A 14,893-nucleotide genomic window follows, 5' to 3' on the forward strand; every position below is an offset into this window, starting at 1 on the left:
TCCCACTTCTTAGAGTGGCCCTGTTTGCATGGGAGGAGGGCGTTTCTTTTTTTCTTAACCACTAAGGTCGGCTTTAGAAGTTTGGCTATAGGGGACATACAGGTTGTTCTGCAGTAGGGCAGCCCAGAGGAGTTGATGCTTCTGGGCTGCATTGTTCCCTTTCCCTAAGCCTGGTTTTACCCCAGCCGGTGGTGGGATGTGGAAACGACGTGGGCTCGTTCAGGCGAACGGTGAATTTTGTGTCTCTGGGTGATTTTTAACTTAGCTTGTCAATGTCACTTTAGCTGAGTGAACCACTAATAACTAAAGGTGGCTGAGGGCAGAGGTATTGGGCAGCTATGAGTGTCTCTTTTATCTCAGAAACCCTGTTAACGTACAGCGCGAATGACCGGGTCAGTAACTGGGAGGAGGGATTGGGAAGGGAAGAGAACTATAGCTGGGGCTGCCAGGTAGGTGGGGTCTTGACAGAAAACTTCCCGTGTGTGTGTGTGTTTGTGTGACACACTCCCTACACTGGCTGGACTGAATTTCCCTGTCTGCTGCCAGAGCCTATCAACAAGGCTCCTGGGTCAGCTATATGCCAAAAGACAAGTGGGCACAATAGATGGAGGATCCCAGAGACTTCATTCAACCCTTGTGCCCCACCAGTTTGTCACCCCTCCTGAGCTATGGAGGAATGACACCCCCCACCCCAAAGGGGTGATTCGCTTTCTTGGCCCATGGAACATCCTTGTATTTCTGGATGGTGGTGGTGTTGCTGCAGTTTGTTGGTTCAGTGTCCTGATGGGATATTCCAGTGTAGACCTCAAGGGGTTGTGAAGAGCGATTGTCCCACTGGGAGGCACCCCCCTGCACCACAGGTTCTTGGAGAATGAGGACAATGAAAGGTCGATAAGTGGCAGCTGAGCACTGTCCCAGCCTGTTATACTATCTGACCTCATCCACCCCTCCCTCAGCTTCTGTGCTTGAAGAAATCCATTTATTTTGTTGGTGGTGTCTGGAGCCTGGGTTGCCAACCCTCCAGGATTAAAGATTAATCTTTAATGAAAGGTTAATGTCATATGATGAAACCTCCAGGAATACATCCAACCAAAATGGGCAACCCTAACCTCAAGCACACTGGGCCATGTGGCTCTGGAGCCGTTGGCAGGGGAGAGGGTTTCCTTCAGTAGCTTGACACTCTTTAAGCAGGCTGGTCCTGTGTCTGTCCTTTCCCACTCAGGAGTTCAGCTGTGTTTATAGTGCACAGGAGCCCTGGTCTCTCTCAGCCAAGTGTCACACACCACCTTCTCCCATCACAGATCACCTGGGTGGGGCCTGCTCCCAAGCCTTGCTTAAGCTTTCCGGAGAGGGGTGGAGATCTGATTCCTAGCCCCTCATGGTCTAGAGCCCAGCGATAGAGCAGGGTGTCTGCAAATCCCCTGCACGGAGGTTGGTGGAGAGAGAGGCACTGACAAATCCATCTCCGTCAAGGTGCTAAGGGGTTAATATCTAGCTTGGCTCTGGTGAGGGAGAAGGAAACAGAAGGTTTGTGGAGATAGAAGTGCATCAGCTGTGGAGGCAGGAAGAGGCTTGTGAGGGCCATATCCTGCCTGCATCCTGGACAGGCAGTGACCTGGGCTAGAAACCTGCCCCCAGAAACCAGAGCTGTCAGGGCTTCAGGTCCAGCCAGAGTAGGGTGACCAGATGTCCCGATTTTTATAGGGAAAGTCATGATTTTTGGGTGGCCTTCTTATATAGGCTTCTACTACCCCACCCCCGTCCCAATTTTTCACATTTGCTGTCTGGTCACCTTCAGCCAGAGGAGAGGTGGGGAGAGAGTAGAGGGAACCTGGGTGTGACTGGGCCCATCTCTACCAGATTCAGAGTCCACATCAGCTCTAGGCCTTCAGAATCACCACCCCAAAGTGAACAAAACTCGAGTCCAGCCCCCCAAAAACCGATGTTGAAAATGCTGGGTTCTTGTCTTTGGTTCATAGCCTCTAGAGCTCCCATTTTCCGGCTGCTCTCTGCAGTCCTGAGGGCTAGACATGGGCTCACTTTAAAAAGAAAGCCGCGATTCTCACAGTCCTCTGGCACCACGAGCTGGGGCTCTGAGAAACCCCCCAAACGTTGAGAGACAATCGGAAGAGTTAGCAAAGCTGGACCTCAGCTGTATTCTCTCCAGCTTGGCCGGGGCTGCTTAGCCTTGCTGCTCCCCACAGCCATGGACCAACCTAGCTTAGCGCCAGCTCCCAGGGGGCTGCCGCATGCGACTACAAGCTCCCGCTTCTGCAGAGGCCACAAGTATGATCATGGAACTAGACAGCTTCTGCCTCTCAGGCCATTTATCAAGGCAGCCGTGTTTCAAGGCTGGTGAACCATCAGTCACGGACAGAGACTCCATCTGAGACCAGAGCATCTTTGGAAATAAATCTGGAAGAAGCCCGTGTCTCTCACTATGTTTGGGAGTAGCAGCCAGATGAGTTCCTCTACAGGGTCCCTCCCTCTTGAGTTGGGCCAGCACTGCCCCCTGCTTACTGCTCAGTTCTCCATCCTTCCTCCACAGCAGAGCCTCGCCTGGAGGGAGACATAACCTGCCTGAACATGAGTGGGAGATGCCCCCGCCCAGCAGCTGAACAATGACGAGCTCACAAGGCCCCATCTACATCCCCTGGGGCACAAAGGGGTTGGAACAGCCCCTGGCGGAATTTCCGCCTCTTCCCCCCTCCCCCCCCATGCAGAACTGCTCCATCTGATCCTGCGTCATCTCCCTCCAGCGCTGGCAATGGCAGAGGGGTGTGCTGGGGGCAGGCGTGCAAGTGGCCAGAGCACCTAGAGCCCGGTGTGTATGGCGGCCATAAGGGAGAGGTGTGCTGTGGTCCCCAGTTCAGCCTGGAGCCTGAGCTGCTCAGGGTGGCTTTAAGCCTCCCTTGCCCTACCTCGCCTAGGCTGAACTCCTGAGAAACCAGCCTGGACTCCGTCCACAAGCGCTTAGACACTGGCATCCCTTTGAGCTCTGTTGAAATGTAACTGTCTCTGGGATGGAAGGTGGCAGGTGCCATCAGCCATAAAGCAACACCACACCAAGTGAAGGAGAATCTTGTCTTGAAGCTGCACAGCAAAGCCATTTTCCCATGGAAGCTGCAGGGGGAATTTAGGGACCGTAGACAGCTGTCTGAATTGGCATTTGGACAGGAAGTGGGCTTTGCCCCCAACTCTTGCAGGACACCCACAGGGCTAATGAACATTAGCAATTGGGGACCCTTCTTTTCCAATGCCTCATGCAGCACAGCACCCCCTAGCACCATGCGGGAGCACTGCCTTGATACTCGCCCCGCAGGAGGCGGAGCACCCCCCCCCCCCCCGAGCTCTGCTTGGAGCTGCTCGCTCCTCTCAGCACCTCCTTAACGCAGATGGCATGGTGTTGTGGCAGGTCTCGCTGCCAGTCCTGTTTTAAAAACAACACCAGATTCCCCCCAGGCCAGGTGGCTCACCAGGCTTCCATTTCGAATGGCAACAAGAGGCCTGTGTGGTTTGGGGATTGCTGTGCAGGTTCCCAATCTAAGGGGTGGCACCCTCCCTCAGGTGCCAGATCGCTCACCTCCCACGCGCCGTAGAACTGAAGCTCTTTGTTCTGGTGGGGCTGGTGCATGCACATGCTGCATATCTCGACCGTCCGCCCCGCTCCATTCGTCAGCACATTAGAATCCCCCTGTGGTCAGCCCCAGGAACTCGCCTCCCACCACTCTGGCTGCGGAGACCTGGAGCCCGCTGTGAACCGTGCTGTGCTCTGATTTTGCTGACTCGCAGTACGTGCACATCTCAGAATAGGGTCTGGCTGATGTTTTTACTGGTGCAGGATCGTCTTGGCAACCCTTGCAGCAATGGGGTTCACTGCGCATTCCCCTGGCCCCTTGAACTGGGATTCACTAATCTCTGCCTTCCAAACTTGCTGGTAGCCCTGGAATGAGGGGAGGGACGTCCTGGATCCCTTCAGAGCCTGACTCCAGGTTGGCACCCACCACTGGTGCACTCAATACACTCTTGCCTCATATGGTGGCTAGCTGGCAGGGATTATTATTGGGTCTCCAGGACCCATGATGAAATCAAAGGAGAACTTTGGGCTTGGGTATAGTTTGTTCTTGTCTTATTCCCTCTTCCGACCTCCCACAAGCAAGACAAGAACTGGGTGTGCCAGGGAGGGTAACAGCAGCTGAGAAACTCATCCCACCAGCCGCAGATTAGTTCAGGGGTATCTTGTTGCTGTGCTGATGACACACTGATTCCCTGGAGGCAGTGGGGGAAGGGCTGGGCTGAAGGTAGTTTGGAGAGAGAAGATTTCCAAGACGGGGCAGGGTCCCAGGTGGGGGGCTTGCTGAGCTGTATGAAATCAGCAGAGAGCTCTTGTTGACTTGGGAATGCTGCTCTCTACTTCAGAGCAAGCTGCAGTGACTGGGGAGTGCAAGTCCTTTCTCCCCTCCTCCTCTATGCTTTTTCCCCAGGGGATCTTGGCTCATGCTGGGCCTGGTTGGTTGGTTTCTTTTCACAGCCTATTCTTTACCATCTGGGTAACTGCGGTGCAAGGAGGTCCTATGACTTACACTAACGTCAACACAGAGATGAGTGGCTGGCTCAACTGCAATTCTCCCACTGGGTCCTCAACCTTTCCCTCCCTAGCCCACAGTTTCCTGTCCTCCCAGATTTGCTGGCAATAGGTGATACCTCAGACATGCCTAAGGAAGGACTCTGTCTCTGGCTTCTGATGTTTTTTCCCTTTGCTGTTCTATAACGACAGGTTTTTCCTGTCCCTGGTGTTCTCTGCATCTGACTTGCCTTCTGCTCTCAAAGAGCTGCCTCTTTTTTTTTTTTTTTTTTTTTTTTTTTGAAGTGTTGAAGTCTCTGCTGTGCCATAACTAGTGATGGGCAAACCTTAAAGGTTAGTTTTAGATCTAAGCTAACCCCCGAAAGTTCAGGTGCATTTCCAGACCTCCTCAGAATCCCCTGAGTCTGCAAAATTGGGCTGGAGATCTTGTGTGAGGCTCGCACATGAGATATCCAGTGAGATGCTGCTTCCATTTGGACCAGCAGTACCACAAGCACAGCCCAGTCATGCAACACTTCTGCACTTGGTCCTGCTAGGACCTGGGACAGCATGAAAATGAAAAATAATGGAACAAAGTAGAGGGGCAAATGTTAACTCTCAGCAGCTTGGTTCAGGCTGTGTGATGTTTGGGGCCTGTCTGGATCTTATCCGCCCCAACTCTCACGTCCCTAATCCGACAAGCCTAAACCTGCACTCCCTATGCAGACCAAACCCCTGGATGGTAGCTCTATGCTGGGGAGGGAGAAGCCAGTCCGCTCAGCCTCAGGGATACTTGGAGAAGCGCTATGAAAGCTGCAGGGTGTGTTTTTTGTAGTATATATGGTTGTTTAGGGTATTGTCTGCCGTGGGATGCATGGAGATGGGAATTCAAGTAAGGAATTGGGTTAACAGCTATGTGGTGGACACCTGCTTATTGGAATGTAGCTCGCTATCTAGATTCATAGATTTCCTTTCCCCACCTCCATCCCCACATAACTCAGCACATTGTCTGAGCACCTCCAAGTCCCTCCAACCAGAAATAACGGTCTCTTTCTTCCCAGCCTGTGGGAAAGAGCGGGAAAGCTAAGTTGAAGAAATGAGTCTTGCATTCACTTGTGGAAGTGGTTAGTTCTGTGGTCATTCTTATACTTTGTGGCCATAGTCCAAGTCCAGTCTGCCTCCTGGACTAATCTGAGGGTCAACAGGTTCACGGTTCCAGCGGAACATTACTGCCATTGGAGGCTGAGGCCATAGGCAGAGAGGCAATCTCTCGGGTAGTTGGGCCAATTCCATGGAGAGCTTTGGATAACAGAAGATAGACCTGGAACTGGGCTCTGAATTCAATAGGGAGCCAGTGCCAGGAGCAAGTTCACGCCAATCTGTATCGCTAAGCAGACAGGCTGCCATGTTTTGTTTCAGCTGGAATCTCTTTTGGGACCCAGTGCTTTGTTCCTAGCTATGAATTTCAATAATCAAGCAGAAGTCATGAATGCATAGATCAAGGTAGCCAGGCCTGTGTCTTGTAGGAGGGGTTGCAATCTTCTCATCAGGTGCAGACAGAAGTGGACCCGTTTCACCACATGGTTATTTGGGTATCCAGTAGCACTGAGCAGTGTAGTGACTTGCCAGTCTGAGGGCAGATGCCCTCAAAAGAAGGGGATGTTGTAGGCTTGCTATCAGTAAGATTTAAAAGTGCAGGGTTAGCTGGCACTTTTTCACACATTCGACGGGTACTTCTACACCACCAGTGAAAGTGTGATTGTAGCACAGGTAGGCATTGACACCAGCCTGGGCATCTAGCTAGTGCAACCGACAGGAGTAGTGCAGATGTGGTGGCACAGGTTTCAGCATGGGCTCACAACCTGAGTATTTACCGCAAGTCCCCAGCAAGCCTGTACTCCTACTTGCTGCCCTGTGCTGCTGCGTTTTCCCCGCTTTTGCTGTTGGTGCTAGCTAGATTGAGGGCTGTGCCTGTCGGCGCTAGTCGCGCCTTCATCTGCTGTGCAGACATACCCAAATGCCTGATGGAGACGGGGCAGTGTCGTCCCCTGTCTCCACTAGGCCATGTTACTAACAGCGTCGCCTTTAAAACCTAGCCAAGACAAACCTAGAGTGGAGGCAAGTTCTGTGTAGCAGTTTGTTTGTGTTTTGATCTAGCTAGTAACCTCCCCCTGCCCCCCAATATTGCCTAGGATCCGCTTTAGCCAGCTGCTCTTCACCTAGCTGCTGACTTGGGCCAGGCATGAAGAAAACTAGGCCATGGTGCAGTTCCCATTTGACACACAGACTATAGAGCGGAGAGTCTTCTGTGTGCTGCTGGCACTCGAGTCTATGCTGCATTGTCAGCTCTCCTGGAGGCCTCCTGTAGGTATTCAAGAATACTGTGAGCCCGTTGGGGCACGGGTTGTCTGTCTGTACAGTAGGTGACGCAATGGGGCCCCACACTGGCTGGGACCATTAGGCTCTATGGCAGGGGTGGGCAAACTTTTTGGGTGGGCCACATTTGGGGTGCAAAACTGTATGGAGGGCTAGGTAGGGAAGGCTGTGCCCCAGCCCCCTATCCGCCTCTCCCACTTCCTGCCGCCTGACTGCCCCCCTCAGAACCCCTGATCCATCCAACCCCCCCCCCCACCGCTCCTTGTCCCCTGACTGCCCCCTCCCAGGACCCCCACCCCTAACCGCCCCCCTGGGACCCCACCCCCTATCCAGACCCTCTCTGCTCCTTGTCCCCTGACTGCCCCACCTCCTATCCAACTGTCCCCTGACTGCCCCCCAGGACCCGCTGCCCCTTATCCAACCCACCGGCCCCTTACCATGACACTCGGAGCAGCATGCCCTGCATGAGCGCACAGCCCTGCCGCCCAGAGCGCTGCCCGCGTGACTGTGTAGCTGCGGGGGAAGAGGGGCAGCAGGGGCTAGCCTCCCGGGCCAGGAACCCAGGGGCCGGGCAGGATGGTCCCGCAAGCCAGATGTGACCTGTGGGCCATAGTTTGCCTACCTCTGCTCTATGGTAATATGGGTGATCAATAATAGACAAGGGCACTGTATTATATGCCGCTCAGAAGTTGAGGAATGCCCTGCTGAGCCATTTGAATAGTGATCTGATAGGCCAGTGTTCCTGAGTGAGCTCTGCAGGTGGCCAGCTGTCTCCTGCCTGTGACACAAGGTCTGAAGAGTCTGTATGTGTGTGTTTGCACAGTGAACATTGTCCAAGAGGTGTCTGGACGGGAGAGCAGCCGCTCTCTGGATGACAAAGGGTGCTCTGCACAATGTCAACCCACCCTTCAGCCCCTATTATCTCTCTCCCTCCCTGCTCTGTAGCAGCAGCTTGATTTTTAGCACCTCTGACGATACCAGCTGGCTTTTGCTGCGTTCCATGCAGGGGTGTGAAAAGCTGCAGGAGCCCAGAGGCGGCTTGAGGGGTCTCTGGCCAGCTGGCCTTGTTGAAGCAGAAGCCACAAAGAAAAAGGGCTCCTGAACCAGTTTAAAATGACACCAATCATGTGCAACTCTTTGAAGCAGCCCCTCTCTGCACCAAAGTCGGAAGGCGCAGAATGCTAGGCCTGCAAGGTCCTTTGGAAGCTCTGATTTCAAAACATTTGTTCCCATGCTCTTTCTCTGAAACTGGCTTCCAGCACCCAAGAGCTACCCTCCAATAACAGTGCTGTGTCCATGCCTGATGGGAGGAAAAAGAAAATATAAGGAACGTAATTCCCAAACTTGCAGGGAAGGGGGTTATTTAAAAAAACCGTGATAGGAATTGAAGTTTGGGTCAAAGAATAGGGGGAAATAACATTCTTGACACCATTCTTATTGGCAGCTGGGTGTCAGGTTAAGACCTGCTCAGTCTCAAGGCTCGGGCTGTGTCTACACTGCCACTTTCAGCGCTAAAACTTGTGTCATTCAGGGGTGTGATTAAACACCCCCCTGAGTGACAAAAGGTTTCGCGCTGAAAAGCACCAGTATAGACAGCGCTTAATCGCCAGGATTAATCGTTTGGGGCGGCTATCTTTTTATAGCTGGGAGAGCTCTCCCCCGGCGATAAAGCGTGACTACACTGCACACGTGACATGGGCAGTGTAGACACACCCTTAGCCCTGGTCTACACTACGAGTTTAGGTCAACTTTAGCAGCGTTAGATCGATTTAACCCTGCACCCGTCCACACAACAAAGCCATTTTTGTCGACTTAATGAGCTCTTAAAATCTATTTCTGTACTCCTCCCCGACGAGGGGATTAGCGCTGAAATCGACATTGCCGGGTCGAATTTGGGTTAGTGTGGACGCAATTAGATGGTATTGGCTTCCGGGAGCTATCTCAGTGCTCCATTGTGACTGCTCTGGACAGTGCTCTCAACTCGGCTGCACTGGCCAGGTAGATAGGAAAAGCCCCACGAACTTTTGAATTTCATTTTCTGTTTGGCCAGCATGGCAAGCTGATCAGCACAGGTGACCATGCAGATCTCATCAGCAGAGGTGACCATGGAGTCCCAGAATAGCAAAAGAGCTCCAGCATGGACTGAACGGGAGGTACTGGATCTGATCGCTGTATGGGGAGACGAATCCGTGCTATCAGAACAACGTTCCAAAAGACGAAATGCCAAAATATTTGAAAAAAATCTCCAAGGGCATGAAGGACAGAGGCTATCACAGGGACCCGCAGCAGTGCCTTGTGACACGTAAGGAGCTCAGGCAAGCCTACCAAAAAACCCAAGAGGCAAATGCCCGCTAAGGGTCAGAGCCCTAGACACGCCGCTTCTCTGATGAGCTGCATGCAATTCTAGGGGGTGCCCCTACAACTACCCCACACCTGTACGTTGGCTCCTGCAAGGGAGTCTCACGCAACAAGGATGAGGATTTTGGGGACAAGGAAGATGATAGCGCACACCAGACAAGCGGAGAAACCATTCTCCCCGACAGCCAGGAACTGTTCATCACCCTGGAGCCAGTACCCTCCCAACCCGAGCTCCTAGACCTTCAAGGCAGAGAAGGCACCTTTGGTGAGTGTACCTTTGTAAATATAATACACGGTTTAAAAGCAAGCATGTTTAATGATTTGCCCTGAAGACTTGGAATGCATTTGCAGCCAGTACAGCTACTGGAAAAGTCTGTTAATATGTCTGGGGATGGAGCGGAAATCCTCCAGGGACATTTCAATGAAGCTGTCCTGGAGGTACTCCCAAAGTCTTTGCAAAAGGTTTCTAGGGAGGGTAGCCTTATTGCATCCTTCATGGTAGAACACTTTACCATGGCAGGCCAGTAGCACGTAGTCTGGAATCATTGCATAAGAAAGCATGGCAGCATTTGGTCCCGGTGTTTGCTGGCATTCAAGCAACATCCATTCTTTATCTCTCTGTGTTATCCTCAGGAGAGTGATATCATTCATGGTCACCTGGTTGAAATAGGGGAATCTTATTAAGGGGACATTCAGAGTGGCCGTTCCTGCTGGGCTGTTTGCCTGTGGCTGAAAAGAAATCATCCCTGCTGTTAGCCATGTGGTGGGGGGAGGGGTGAAGCGATCATCCCAGAGAATTGGGTGTGTGTGGGGGTTAGTTGGGTTTGTGGTGCATGTTAACCCAAAAACATCAGCCCCTCCTTTTTAAATGGCCAATGTGTCTTTTTTTTTTTTTTCAATTTTACCATCTCCTTTTATTTTTCCTCATGCAGCTGCAAATGTTTCAACGCTGCCACTAGCATCTCCATCCCAGAGGCTAGCACAGATAACAAGATGAAAAAAATGCACTCGCAATGATGAAATGTTCTCATGCAGTCCACCCAAACTGAAAGCCCCGCAGAATGCGTGGAGGCAGACAATGGCAGAATCCAGGAAAGCACAAAATAAACACAAGGACAGGTGGCGGGATCAAGAGGAAAGGTGGCAGCAGCATGATGAGAGGAGGCAGGATGCAATGCTGAGGCTACTGGAGGATCAAACTGGTATGCTCTGGCATATGGTTGAGATTCAGGAAAGGCACAGATGGCTACTGAAGCCCCTGTGTAACCAACCGCCCTCCTCCCCAAGTTCCATAACCTCCTCACCCAGATCCCCAAGAACACGGGTTGGGGCTCCAGGCACCCAACCACTCCACCCCAGAGGACTGCCCAAGCAACAGAAGGCTGGCATTCAACAAGTTTTGAAGTGCAGTGTGGCCTTGTCCTTCTCTCCTCCCCCACCCCTCCCAGGCTACCTTGGCAGTTATCCCCCATTTATGTGACGAATTAATAAAGAATCCATGAATTTGCAACAACAATGACTCTCTATTGCCTCTGCAAGTGGTGATCAAAGCAGGGAGGGGAGGGCAGTTGGCTTACAGGGAAATAAAGTGAACCAAGGGGGCAGGTTTTCATCAAGAAGAAACAAACAGAACTGTCACACCGTAGCCTAGTCAGCCATGAAACTGGTTTTCAAAGCTTCTCTGATGTGCAGCATGCCCGGTTGTGCTCTTCTAACCGCCCTGGTGTCTGGCTGCATGTAATCAGCGGCCAGGCTATTTGCCTTAACTTCCCACCCTGCCATAAACATCTCCCTCTTACTCTCTCAGATATTGTGGAGCACGCAGCAAGCAGTAATAACAATGGGAATATTGGTTTCACGGAGGTCTAACCGAGTCAGTAAACTGCACCAGCATGCTTTTAAACGTCCAAATGCACATTCTACCACCATTCTGCACTTGCTCAGCCTATAGTTGAACAGCTCCTGACTACTGTCCAGGGTGCTTGTGTATTGCTTCATGATCCATGGCATTAAGGGGTAGGCTGGGTCCCCAAAGATAACTATAGGCATTTCAACATCCCCAAAGGTTATTTTCTGGTCTGGAAAGTAAGTTCCTTGCTGCAGTTGTTCATACAGACCAGAGTTCCTGAAGATGTGAGCATCATGTACCTTTCCCGGCCATCCCACATTGATGTTGGTGAAACATCCCTTGTGATCCACCAGTGCTTGCAGTACCATTGAAAAGTACCCCTTTCGGTTTATGTACTGGCTGCCTTGGTGGTCTGGTCCCAAGATAGGGATATGCGTTCCGCCTGTTGCCCCACCACAGTTAGGGAATCCCATTGCAGCAAAACCATCCACTATGACCTGCACATTACCCAGAGTCACTTCCCTTGATAGCAGCAGCTCAATGATTGCGTTGGCTACTTGGATCACAGCAGCCCCCACAGTAGATTTGCCCACTCCAAATTGATTCCCAACTGACCGGTAGCTGTCTGGCGTTGCAAGCTTCCAGAGGGCTATCGCCACTCACTTGTGAACTGTGAGGGATGCTCTCATCTTGGTATTCTTGCACTTCAGGGCAGGGGAAAGCAAGTCATAAAGTTCCATGAAAGTTCCCTTATGCATGCGAAAGTTTCACAGCCACTGGGAATCATCCCAGACCCACAACACTATCCGGTCCCACCAGTCTGTGCTTGTTTTACGGGCCAAGAATCAGCGTTCCCTGGCATGAGCCGGCCCATGGCCGCTAGGATGACCAAATTGCTGGGACCTGTGCTTTGAGAGAAGTCTGTGTCCATGTCCTCATCACTTTCGTCACCATGCTGCCATCGCCTCCTCGCCTGCTTTTGCAGGTTCTGGTACCTCAGATACTGCCTGATAATGCGTGAGGTGTTTACAAGGCTCTTAATTGCCGCAGTGATCTGAGCAGGCTCCAGGCTTGCCGTGTTATGGCGTCTGCAGGAGAGCAGAGTGGCAGCGGAAGCGGTCATTCAATGACAATGGTTTGCAGACCTACTGCACCATCTGCTGCCAGGACACAACAGCTGAGCGGGCTGCACGCTTGCCATGTTATGACGAGACAAGAGCAGACAAGTAGAGTTGCAGTAGAAGCGGCCCTGCGAGACCACCAGGAGAGCAGAGTGGCAACGGAAGCAGTGGTTCGATGACGACCGTTAGCAGTCCTACTGCACCATCTGCTGAAAGCAGTATGGCGCCCGCATGGAAAAAAAGGCATGAAACGATTGTCTGCCATTGCTTTCATGGAGGGAGGGGCAACTGATGACCATGTACCCAAAACCACCCGCGACAATGTTTTTGCCCCATCAGGCATTGGGAGCTTAACCCAGAATTCCAATGGGTGGCGGAGACTGCAGGAACTGTGGGATAGCTACTCACAGTGCAACGCTCCGAAAGTTGACGCTAGCCTCAGTACTGTGGACGCGCACCGCCGACTTAACGCGCTTAGTGCATTAGTGTGGGGACACATGCAACTGACTGTGTAAAATCTTTCTAAAAAATCAACTTCTATAAATTCGACCTAATTTCATAGTGTAGACGTACCCTTAGTCTCTGCTCGCCCATCTTCCCCTTTGCTCTTCACCTGCAGTTGCTTCTGCTTGTACATGCACAATGTGTTTTAGTTCTGGGTTAAGTGTGTTTAGTTTACTGGAAACTATCTGACGTCCCCTTTGGCCCCAAACCTCAGGGGGTCTGAAAAATGGACCCTGGCTCCAAACCAGTATGTAAATGACCCCCGAGAGGGCGTCCAAAAGCAGTGAGCAGGGTCCCCTGCCTGCAGGCGATGATCAGATGACCTGACAGTGTGGGTGCCCTCCTGTGGGAGCAGCCGGAAATGGAGTTATTGTGTCTCCAGTTCCCTCATAGGCTCTGCTATATCTCTGTCAAAACACTCAGTAGGTGGTGGTGTGTGTTTTTGTTATTTGTATCACCGTAGCACGTAGGAGCCCCAATCACAGACCAGGGCCCCATCGTGCTAGGCGCTGGACAAACTCAAAACACAGAATCCCTGCCCCAAGCTGCTTTTTCCCCTCCAGCCTCTATAGTAGCCCAAACCCCTCAGCCTGGATCATCTTGTTCTCTCCTCCCCAGCTGGCTCCCTGACTTCTGTTCTCTCTGCTGCTTTCCCCAGTGCTGGAGCAGCTCCTCCCGGAGCTCAGCTTGCTGCTCAAGTTGCTGGATCATGAATACCTGAGCACTACCACCATGGAGAAGAAACTAGCCGTCTCCACTATCCTGCAGAAGCTGCAGCCCCCTGCAGGTCAGTAAGCTCTCCTTGCCCCTACTCTACCCACCCTCAGCTTCTTCTCCCCCCACTTTTCTCTCCAGGACTGCCCTGAGGTTTAACTGGATTTACAAAGGAGGCTCTGCCCCTGCCTCAGATCCAGGGGGCAGCGTCGTACCTCGAGTCTGCACAGCCTCAGTGCAGTGCGCTTGCTGTTACAGCATTACGTTTTGGAGGATGCCCTGGATGGAAAAGCCTGGTTCTAAATTAGACTAGATGTCAGAACCCGTCTTGGTGCTTTGGGGTAAAGCGTGCCTGTAGGCAGCTCCCAGGCCCTCACTCCTGCAGCCTATCTCCATCCTGGGGGATTCACAGATCTGTCCGCGGAGCTGGGGAGGAGAAAAGCTTGTCTCGGCCAAGGACTGTCCATGGCAAACAGACATTGCGATCTCCTGGCTGGGGTCAGAGGGAGGTTGTAGTTCAGGACTGGACTCTTCTGCAGCAGCCAGGTAATTTGGAGCAGCCGTAGAAACTGCCTTTTCCTTCACCCAGTGCAGTGAATATAAAATGGGGATGCAGAAGACTGAGGTGAGGCATGAATGAACTAGCATTGGCTCTTCTCTAGCTCATCAGGCAGAGCATTCAGCCAGGAAGGTGGAGCGCCCAGCCCTTGGATCTCTCCCTAGAGAGTCATTTATTGCTTGGCTGCATATCAGACCCCTTTATTGATGAGGCGCATGACTCCCTCTGGTGGTTTTTTTATGCAAAGAAAGAGTCCTCCAGTTGACCTTGAGTAGCAGAGATACCGGCCTTAAACAATAGCTGGCAAGATCCCACTGCTCTACCCTTTTGATTTATCCAAGCCTTCTGGATACCGGCGAACTCGCCGTATTTATACGGTTTCACCTACCGTGCGATGGGAGCTGTAGGTGCTCTGGGATGGAAAGTTCTCTGGTTTCGGTGCGACGTGTCTCCATACCCTCGGCTGAAGCGCTTGCTCGGGTCGGCCTTTGGCGCTACTCCTTGGCAAATCCTGGCACACCCCTGCCGCAGCAGGGCCCCCATGAGACCTCTTTTCCCCTTTCCCCAGCTGTCGGGCGCCCGAGTTACGCAGCAGGTGTACGTCAGGCCTCCTGGCACGCTGCTGCACGCTGACACCGGCAGCTCCTGTGCCAACAGGCCCAGCCCAGGGAAGGGAATTGTTGTGACTGGACTGAAATTGCTCTGCATTTCCTGTGGAAACACTCGTTCCCACTGGCCTTCCTGCTGGCAGTTTCTGCTGATTTTCATGGAAATCCCAACCAGCCTCACACCTGGAGGGCCGCCTCCTCCCCATGACAGAGTGAAAGTTATCCCTGTGGGACCCTCTG

The 14,893-nt window shown here is 52.3% G+C and overlaps 1 protein-coding gene across 4 annotated transcripts in view; it reads left to right on the plus strand.

The window, feature by feature from the left end:
* AFAP1L1 (actin filament associated protein 1 like 1) overlaps positions 1-14,893 on the plus strand; it is a 57,083-nt gene that overhangs the window by 20,888 nt on the left and 21,302 nt on the right. For all 4 annotated transcript variants that reach the window (XM_038411939.2, XM_043520163.1, XM_038411940.2 and 1 more), the window contains exon 2: positions 13,431-13,559. In XM_038411939.2, coding sequence (XP_038267867.1) covers positions 13,431-13,559 — 129 coding nt within the window. The remainder of the gene's footprint in view (positions 1-13,430; positions 13,560-14,893) is intronic.

Source organism: Dermochelys coriacea, chromosome 8 (assembly GCF_009764565.3).
Source record: "Dermochelys coriacea isolate rDerCor1 chromosome 8, rDerCor1.pri.v4, whole genome shotgun sequence".
Lineage (NCBI taxonomy): Eukaryota > Metazoa > Chordata > Testudines > Dermochelyidae > Dermochelys > Dermochelys coriacea.